General features: G+C 42.1%; 1 protein-coding gene across 1 annotated transcript; it reads right to left on the bottom strand.

The window, feature by feature from the left end:
- Window positions 1–1993: 1993 nt before the first annotated feature.
- LOC133462410 (hepatic sodium/bile acid cotransporter-like) lies at window positions 1994–7233 on the bottom strand. Its single transcript, XM_061743644.1, has 6 exons — window positions 7137–7233; window positions 4586–5023; window positions 4271–4475; window positions 3732–3910; window positions 2407–2606; window positions 1994–2253 (listed from the first exon to the last, which is right to left on the bottom strand). Exons 2-6 carry the CDS (start codon window positions 4972–4974, stop codon window positions 2186–2188), a joined length of 1041 nt encoding a protein of 346 aa, XP_061599628.1. The 5' UTR covers window positions 4975–5023; window positions 7137–7233; the 3' UTR covers window positions 1994–2185.
- Between the last annotated feature and the right edge of the window lie 3118 nt (window positions 7234–10351).

Genomic DNA, 10351 nt, shown 5'->3' with positions numbered 1-10351 from the left:
TCGGACGCACTAAAAAATCTTGCATACTCATTTTGCATACTCATTAGGGTGGAAGTATGCAATTTTGGACGCAGCCCAGGTCAATGCCACACAGAGTTCTAGCAGCAGACACATCTCTAGAACAACTGTTTAGAGGAGACTGTGTGAACCATTTTTATGGTAGAATAGCTGCTAAGAAACTAGTGCTAAGGACAGGCAACAAACAGAAGAGACTTATTTGAGCTAAAGAACACGAGGAATGGACATTAGACCAGTGGAAATCTGTGCTTTGGTCAAATGAGTCCAAATTTGAGATCTTTGGTTCCAACCACAGTGTCTTTGTGCGATGCAGAAAAGGTGAACGGATGGACTCTACATGCCTGGTTCCTACCGTGAAGCATGGAGGAGGAAGTGTGATGGTGTGGGGGTGCCTTGCTGGTGACTCTGTTGGGGGTTTAGTCAAAACTGAAGCCATACTGAACCAGCATGGCTACCACAGCATCTTGCAGCGGCATGCTATTCCATCCGGTTTGCTTTTAGTTGGACCATCATTTATTTTTCAACAGGACCATGACCCCAAACACACCTCCAGGCTGTGTAAGGGCTATTTGACCAAGAAGGAGAGTGATGGGGTGCTGCATCACATGACCTGGCCTCCACAGTCACCGGACCTGAACCCAATGGAGATGGTTTGGGGTCAGCTGGACCGCAGAGTGGAGGCAAAAGGGCCAACAAGTGCTGAGCATCTCTGGGAACTCCTTCAAGACTGTTGGAAGAAACATTTCAGGTGCCTACCTCTTGAAGCTCATCAAAAGAATGCCAAGAGTGTGCAAAGCAGTAATCAAAGCAAAAGGTGGCTACTTTGAAGAACCTAGAATATAAGACATATTTTCATTTTTTTACACCTTTTTTGTTAAGTACATACTGTATTTCCACATGTGTTAATTTATAGTTTTGATGCCTTCAGTGTGAATCTACCATTTTCATAGGTCATGAAAATAAAGACAACTCTTTGAATGAGAAGCTGTCCAAACTTTTGGTCTGTACTGTATATTTTCCTCTTCGTGCTCATAGCCCTTTCCCCCAATGGCCTTAGCTTTCCACTTCTATGCACAGGTATCTGTACTACATGAAATAAGGAATTTTCAAAATGAATGTCAGTTAAATGCCTCCACCGCTTAGTGATATTATGTGTGGCTTTTTTTCAAACATATCACTTGTACACTGGAAATTATTGTCTGTTAATTTATCAAGGCTGCTGGGGAACTCTAGGTCGAGGTCTTAATGTAAATGTAATTTATTTGTGCTCAGAGTGCTGTTGATCAGCCGTGGCTTCTTCTGATGCCTCCACACCTCATGGAAATGGTTTAAGTTTATGTTCCTTTTTTTTAATTTGTTTTATTTTATTTTTGCAGTTTCAGTTTTGATTCTGCTGCAAGCACGTTATGTTACAATGTAAGAGGGGCGGTGAAAGATCCGTCACAAAAATAGTGTACATATTGATGTGATATGTCAGTGTTCACCTTATTTGACTGTTCATTGAGTTAACTTGGACTGACTTTGTTTTTTTTCTTTTGTGAAGATGGTATTTTAATATATTAAAAAATATTTAAGTTATGTTTATTCTGTATATATCATGATCATTTTGATTAAATATTATTTGACGTGTTCAAATTGCCTCATTCCTTTTCGTTGCTTAATTAAGTCCCAAATGGGCACATTTACTTTCATAGATTTTAACTTAAAAGAAAACAAATGTCCAACCTTTATTTTTACATTACATATATTTGACCTGAAAATAGAAAAAGGAATTACATATTTAGATTTGCACAATGTGAACTTGTTCATCACATACTTGATAACATAAATGGGAGGGATCCTGCTTCTTCCTGTTTATTGACCAATAGTAGAAGAGCTGGACCAAGAGCCCTCCTAATTTGCATAATGAGGCAGAAATGCACAAGGTAAAGGAAAACGACCAGACGAGAGAATGTAAAAACAAGGAATACATGTATAAAGAAAAGCAAAAACCTTTATTTTTAATTATGTCCATTTTGGTCCTCCATAGATAACGTGTGGGCTCGATGAAACAAAATAAAAGTATAAGTGATTATAAAAAGTCCATATTTTAGTCAAAATCACTGACAATGAATGATGGGCACTTCACAGATAGACACTGAAAGACATCTTGTCCATCAGTTTGCCGTCATCTTTCATGTTGTTGCCGTTCCACCTCCTCTTGTTTAACGTCAATGTTATTGTGATGTCCTGCATCTGCGGGGGGAGAAAAGGATTGTTTTATCTGGATTCAAAAGCAAAAGTGCTGCATGACTTCTCCATAAAGTCATGTGCGTATCTGACCCTCATCTGGCCCTCTCCTCTCCGCATCACGTCTACAAAAAGCAGGAAGGCAGCTGTCTAACTTACCCGCAGCTGGTGGCTTCGCCATTTGGTAACATGTGAAGCACAGGGCCAAGAGGAGAGCCTCGGTACACTGGAACATGATGTACACAAGCGGGAAGAGAAACATGGGTCCGATGACCTGTGGAGAGAAGGCCACCTTGAGGATGGCGACGCACAGCTGGATGTTTTGAAACCCTGTCTCTATGGAGATGGTTCTGCTGCATCTAAAAAGGAAAAAAAGAGTGAGGCATTTTTTATTACATGATGTTAACACTCACTTTAGGCAGCAGAGCCATTTAACACAACGGAGATGGGTTGCCCTCTGCAGTACTAAATCAAGCATGGATATGCATTTGATAGTTTACTGACTTAAAGGTATTGTGACATCATTTTTAAAATGCTTTTAACACTATTAAAAGTCTTGGCCAACATCCCTCAAATGTGTCTAAAAGGTTTTAACAAGAAAAACTTCACTCTAGTACTCCATTCCTGGCTTTTTATGACAGTGTTTTTTGCGCCGTGAAAAACGCTTCCTTTTTCCCCTTTCCTGTCAATCATTGCCCCGCTCCTCCTCCAAACCTCCTCCTCCAACCAACTGCTACAAACTTCTGCCAGCGTCTCCACACACACGCGCGCACACCGACCACAAACACCCACACACACAGCCCAGACAGGGCGACTACAGCCCGGGGATGAAGTCCGTGCGCACACCGAACCGGACTTCTAACAGCGGCGTCGGAGAGTTAAGCCGGGAGCGACAGGCGAAGCATGCACGGAAAAGCAGCAGGGCGAAGTAGTCCACCGCAAACAATCATAAAAATAAAGGCATGCAAGCAGCAGTGTCCCCCTATCTTAAGTCCAGTCAGTGGCCGCGGGTCTTCTTAGCAGTTTTCCTCCGGTGATTAGAACAAAAGAGGCTCTAAACAGCTCCGTGTTAAGCCTGATTTATGGTTCCGCGTTAAATCGACGCAGAGCCTACGCCGTAGGGTTCAGCGTACGGTGCGCGTCGCCGCTTAACCCTACGCCGTAGGCTCTGCGTCGGTGTAACGCGGAACCATAAATCAGCCTTCATGGTGCGCTGGAGAGGAGAGGAGGCAGGAGCTGGGTGGAGGGGGCGGTGATTTAGCGGGTTTATACGTAACGACCCGCCAGCAAACCACATGCGCCGTTTTTGCACCGTTATGCGGAAAATCCCAGAAAGCACACAATACACTGAATGTTAAAAGTTCGTTGTTTTTTGGGTGTAATTGATGTCAAGACACCCAACAAAACACAAAAAATCAAGAAAAATTTGTTTTTCATGTCACAATCCCTTTAAATAAAGGTGTGAGTAGTCAGTTTCCACTTACTGTGGACTGAGTCTGCAAATGGCAGACATGACATATCCAAGCAGGAAGCCAATCAGAGGCATCAGTGCAGCCACAGCGAGGACGTCAGGCATGAGGATCATCCATATTACATCCTTGACGGCAAAGCCTGACATGATAGAAACTATGATAGTGGAGATTAAAAGGATGCAGAGACCAGCCTGTCGAGAGAAGAAAATGCATGTTTCAAATTTTCAATTCAGGATCAAAGTTTTCCTCTTTATTTGTATTTGTAGTTCTCCCAGACGTCACTGGAGAGCCTCAAGATCTGGTCTTCGTTAGTAGTGAGCAGCTGAGGGCTTCCTGTTGCCATGCGGTGAATAGTTTTGTAAACACTTTTGTAATGGACATGAAACCCTTTCTTCGTGTGTTTAGCTGCTTGATTACTAAGTTCATAAACTCCATCCTGTTAAGCTGACTCACTTTTCTGTTGTGTAAAATAAAAGCATTGTCTATAAAAACAATCATTTCAAAAAGAAATGCAGTCTCGTGAAGGTTGACTTGGACTTCAGGAGTCTTACTTTTTTGACAGTGTGTGAATATTTGGGCTTATAGTGGTTGATGAGAATGCCAATAATGCAAGGCACCAGAGACAACATGATAGCAATGATGATGCCGACATACGGCACAGCCTTTTCCAGACCAGCGTGACCTCGAGAGAAGATGAAGAGCAGCAGAGGCATCAGACCCAAGGCGGCGATGCTGGAGCACGTGGTCATGACAATGCTGGGAAGGATATCGAAGACACATCTGACAGCTGTCTCAAATGATTCATGCAAAGCAAGGTCTTCTTTAAGTCAACGTAAAGAGAAATCTCGACGTTGGTAATGGTTTACCTGAGGTTCATGTCTCCTTTCAGTAGCAGGCAAAATATGTTTGATAAGGTCCCCCCTGGACAGCAGCCACAGATGAGCACAGTCACAGTCTTTATTGTATTCAACTGCAGGATTTTGGACAGAGAGAAAGCAGTGATGGGCATGATGCAGAACTGGGCCAGCAGGGCAATGGCTACTCCTTTTGGTTTGAGGATATGAGCTTTAATTTTGGAGATCTCCATCGTACAGCCAAGCGATATCATAGTTACGAAGAGCATGAGGAGAGTCAAAGCATTCAGGACTGCGTTGGTTGTTGAGGAGATGTTCAGGAGGCCCATACTCGTATTTCCAGGAACGTTTCTGTCATCAAAGATGTTGGCTGCTCCTATGTCCCCCGTTGTCCCGTTCATCTTGCCAATTTTTTCCCAAAGCTGCTTTTCATTGTGCTGTAGCTGTCATCTGTCACCCAAAAGAAACACATTGATGTTAAAAGTTTTGAGTTAACTGGCAGTTATCAATCATGGTGAGTTAGTTCTTTGTTCTGAGCTACAATTTGTTGAATAGACAGATGTCGCCAGCCTCAGGCAGGGAAAGGGACAGCAACAGTTGAGGATGCGCTTGATATTGTTTCTTTTTGCTTACTTTCAAAGGTTTAGTGCTTGTCATAATCAAAAATGTCTCCACAACCTTTTTTGTAGGACAAACAAGCCTACATTGGGGTCGGGCCCGCATCATACATGGTTGGCATCTAAACAGGAACCACAATATTCAATAGTCAGAGCAGACTGACATATTTTTTGAATGGTTTGACATAAAGAGTCATGGGTGGTGTCATCGGACTTAGTTTTGAGTTCTTGATCTTTATGGGTGAAAATTGCACACGCGAGGGCCCGTTCATTGCTGCTTGCAGCTTTAATTAGGGCCTTCGTACTTACAGTGCGAAGGCCCTATTGTAACTGTAGGAATTTTTATTCTTTATCCTTCTGACGAAAGGAGGGCCTTTTTGCCCCCCTAAACGTGCCCCAAAAGTCACCAAATTTTGCACGCAAGCCAGGCCTGGCAACATTTTTTATATTTCATGGTTTGTATTAATGGGCGTGGCAAAATGGCTCAACAGCGCCCCCTAGAAAACTTTGTGCCTCATCCCCACAATACGGTTTGACGTACATGCACAAAAATCGGTACACACCTGTATCATGTCGCAACTTAAAGAAAAGTCTCTTGGCGCCATGGCCGAAACCAAACAGGAAGTCGGCCATTTTGAACATTTTGAATTAATCGCGTAATTTTGGCGCAATTTATGCCATTCCTTCGGCAGTTAATACGGCCCAAACCGTAACGTGCACCCAGGTGTGTTATACATCAAAATGTGCGTCCCGTCCTGCGACAACGCGCATTACTTTTCTCTTTCAAAAGCGTTACCGTGGCGACGCTAGACGCCAAAAAGCGCGCCCCCCCTTCATCTGATTGGTCCATATTTGATAGTTCTCCAAAAGTCACCAAATTTTGCATGCAAGCCAGGCCTGGCAATAAATTTGATATTTCATGGTTTGCATTAATGGGCGTGGCCTAATGGCTCAACAGCGCCCCCTAGAAAACTTCTCTCTCTCTGTCAACGGACTCGGTATTGAGTACTGACCTTCATTGGCCTGAATTAGCCCGCCCCTTCTTCTGATTGGTCGATATTTGATAGATCCTATTTTCTGCCATAACTTTTAAATGGTATGACATACAGAGTCGTGGGTGGTGTCATCAGACTCGGTTTGGACTCCTTCACCTTAATTGGTGCAAATTAGCCCCGCCCCTTCATCTGATTGGTCGATATCTGATAGTTCCTACTTTCTGCCATAACTTTTGAATGGTTTGATAGAGAAAGTCGTGGGTGGTGTCATCCGCTAAATGTCCAGGCCGGAAGACATCTACATGCAAGTCATACAAGGGCCCGTTCATCGCTGCTTGCAGCTTTAATTATTATTATTATTATTATAACATCTGTATACTTTGCAGCCTTGGGCCATCTCTTTTGAACAGGTAATTTTTAACCTGTAAATATGTGTATTATGTGACAAAACCTTCTTTGAAGGGAATTTGACCTGAAATGTATTAGCACCTCGGGGCTTGATGTCCATATGTGCGAGAGCCCAATCAATGGTGCTTACAGCTTTAATCATTCTAGTGTTTAAAGTTTAGCCCTGACCTGCTGTGCCAAGTGAAACTGATTATCTCCCTGTTCACACTATAGAGATTTTGGATGAGTCCCATTCGATCTAACCTAAGACCTACAGTTTAAAACACCTACACAAATGTTTTACAAGCTGTACAAAATTTGAAAAACTTCCAAGCTGTGGAAAATGTTTCACTCTGTCTTATATTTCAAATCAAATGAGTTTAGCTTTTGCTGGTCTGATCAAATGCATTAATGGTGAAACTCATGAATATTCGCAGAAAGCCATTGAACAAATGTTGCTTAGTTTAACAAAACACCACATCTGCATATATTATTGGATAATGGCAATATTGCCTTTTTAAAGCAAAACTGAATATCAAGGATTGTAAAATGCACTTTCCTTACCTCTACGTCAGGCCACTAATTGCAGCTTCAAAAACAGTCCAGTTCAGTCCTGCACTCTCGAGTCAAGCCCTCTCTGTATTTAAGCCCCTCTGTCACATGGTGTCATGACAACATGGTAGGTGTAAACCAAAACCAGTGAAGCTGGGACTTTTTTCTTTTTTTTTGTCAACAGTTAAGAGAGTTCATTCCGTACAGTTTGTACCCACTGTGAGCGGTCGCCCCTCTCCGCTTTGTCAGAGCGCTGTGGAAACGTTTGGGTACTGGGCTTTATTGTGTGCAAAGAAATTAATTGCTTCTGTCCATTTAAAGAGTTAATTTTTGCGACCTCATTTGAAAGTGTAAACACATCCAATTAATCTCATGCGACCAGCCAGGGCCTTGCCTGGCAGACTTAGCAGTATTTTCCAAAGAAAGCCTTTGAATATAGAGACTGCTTTCCTACACAAGAGAGGACAGATACTCAGATGTTGCTACCCTCCTCTTGAAAGTATGTAATAAAGCTTTTCTTCTTCTCTATATACATAAATCATTCAAACACAGTCACAAGTGTTTATACTGTAATAATCCCTGGTACCAAAGCATCTTCTTTCAGTTTTTCCCTTTGTAGGACTCGCCACACAGATCATTGTGTTCCACATATTGATTTGGTATAGGTTTTACATCAGATGCCCCTCATGACACAACCATCCCTGTTTCTCTGGGCTTGGAACCAACACTATGATTGACTGTGACAGTGGTGACAATATGGAGGTTAAGTGTCCTGCTGGGGATCAATCAGCAATCTTTTGACTGGTTGGGAGCAAAATTCTACTCACCACCTTACAGCCAGCCATGCCCATTTAAACAGAATCGCAAATCATTAAAAACAGTTAAAGAACTAAGAACCATTACTGGCATCTAAGAAAAACCTCAAACCTGTTAGTAAAAGAAGTAAAAAATATTGGGATGAAAATAATTTGCATATCTGTTGCTTTATAATAAAATCAGTCAAAAAAAATGTTTTAACTTAGTGTGGACCAGCTATGCATAATACTCTGTTTTGCTCACATTTCAGATTAATGTAATGTTATATATTATATGTTTACAATACAAACTTTCTTTTTTTTAGCAAAGGTGAGATTAATTTACACTAATCGTCTCATTCATCTAACCAAAGCCGCGGTAGTCTGGTTTTTGCTTTGTAGTAACAGCTGTGTGGCTTAGTTAACTGTATTTCTATTGATGCTCAGATATAATAGAATAGAATAGAATCAGCTTTATTGGCCAAGTATGAACATGCCCGACAGGGATTTGTTTTCGGGTTTTTTTCGCTCACTAAACCCAGATTTAAATAAATAAAAACAGTAATAGATAAATGGCTCTTATTAACATATATACAATTTAAAAGTGAAAGGTGCAGCAGTATGAGGTAGTCATTTTTTCTTCTCATTTTTCTCATTTGTTTTATTTTACCGACGAAATTAGGGCCTTTTTGCCCCCCTAAACGTGCCCCAAAAGTCACTAAATTTTGCACGCAAGCCAGGCCTGGCAAAAAAGTTGATATTTAATGGTTTGCATTAATGGGCGTGGCTTAATGGCTCAACAGCGCCCCCTAGAAAACTTCGTGCCTCAAGGCCCACAATACAGTTTGACGTACATGCACGAAAATTGGTACACACCTGTATCATGTCGCACCTTAAAGAAAAGTCTCTTGGCGCCATGGCCGAAACCGAACAGGAAGTCGGCCATTTTGAATTAATCGTGTAATTTTGGCGCAATTTATGCCATTTCTTCGGCCTTTAATGCGGCCCGAACCGTAACGTGCACCCAGGTGTGTTATACATCAAAATGTGCATCTCCGTCCTGCGACGATGGGCATTACTTTTCTCAATCAAAAGCGTTACCGTGGCGACGATAGGCACCAAAAAGCGCGCCCCCCCCCCCCCCCCCTTCATCTGATTGGTGTATATTTGGTTCTGCAATAGCTTTTGAATGGTTTGACATAGAGAGTCATGGGTGGTGTCATCGGACTCGGTTTTGAGTACAGGACCTTTATTGGTGTAAATTGCATGCGCGAGAGCCCGTTTATCGCTGGTTGCAGCTTTAATTATGATTATTATTGCACAGTGGTTGATTACTCTGAGACTCTATGAGTGTTGAGAGTTCATCAGAGCAGCTTGGGGGAAGAAACTGTCTGTGTCTGGAGGTTTTGGCGTACAGTGCTCTGTAGCGCCGTCCAGAGGGGAGGAGTTCAAACTTAACTGTCTGTTGCAGTCTATAATATAATATAATATGAATATAATATAATATAATATAATATAATATAATATAATATAATATAATATAATATAATATAATATAACATAATATAATATAATATAATATAATATAATATAATATAATATAATATAATATAATATAATATAATATAATATAATATAATATAATATAATATGAAATGGTGTACCACAGGGGTCTATCATTCACTTTTTTTCTTTTTTTTTACAACGGGCCAGTTCAGCTCCTGGACTCTTCTCCTGTGAAACCTGTGATGGACGCAGTATGTGGTGTAGCATTGTCTTGCTAAAATATGCAAGACCTTCCCTGAAAGAGATGTTGCCTAGATGGAAGTAAAAGACTCTATATACATTTTAGCATTGATTGGGCCTTTTCAGATGTGTAAGTTGCCCATGCCATAGTCAGTACTGCAATCCCATACCATCAGACATGAAGGCTTTTCAACTAAGCACTGATAACAAGCTGGATGGTCCCTCTCCCCTGTAGTGCTCAGGAAACAGTTTCCACAGTTTTCAAAAACAATTCAAAATTTAGATTCATCTGAGGGCACGGTGGCGCAGCTGGTAGTGCAGCCGTCTCACAGCAAGAGGTTCGATGGGTTCGATTCCGCTGAAGTGCGTGTTCGTTCCCCCATGACTGGGTGGGGTTGGCGAAAGGGCCTTTCTGTGTGGAGTTTGCATGTTCTCCCCGTGTTCCCTTGGGTAGCTAATGTGAGCTACCCTCACAAAAACATGCAGCAGTCCTGGGCTACACATGCCCCCTCTGGCCAACCGGGGCGCCAGATGGGGTGGGGAGGATCTGGAATAACCACGCGCTACGTACAACTGGAGAAGCCCGACCCTGTCTGGTGAAAGATGCTGCCTGTTCACTCCTCAAGTTAAGGAGACTTGAGCTCAGTGCAGGGCCCTGACGGGGTTGGTAGAGGAGAGCAATGCCCA

Source organism: Cololabis saira, chromosome 16, assembly GCF_033807715.1.
Source record: "Cololabis saira isolate AMF1-May2022 chromosome 16, fColSai1.1, whole genome shotgun sequence".
Lineage (NCBI taxonomy): Eukaryota > Metazoa > Chordata > Actinopteri > Beloniformes > Belonidae > Cololabis > Cololabis saira.
Note: the sequence above shows the minus strand (reverse complement) of the source record. Positions and strands in the feature narration are given on the sequence as shown.

Bases quoted from the DNA above. Each gene is read 5' to 3' on its own strand.
- LOC133462410 (XM_061743644.1), bottom strand. From the start codon at position 4,974: ATGAACGGGACAACGGGGGACATAGGAGCAGCCAACATCTTTGATGAC. The intron at 4,476-4,585 runs GTAAACCATTAC...TATCCTTCCCAG, and splicing joins AAAGGAGACATGAACCTCAG to CATTGTCATGACCACGTGCT. The intron at 2,254-2,406 runs GTAAGTTAGACA...CTCCCCCCGCAG, and splicing joins GGCGAAGCCACCAGCTGCGG to ATGCAGGACATCACAATAAC.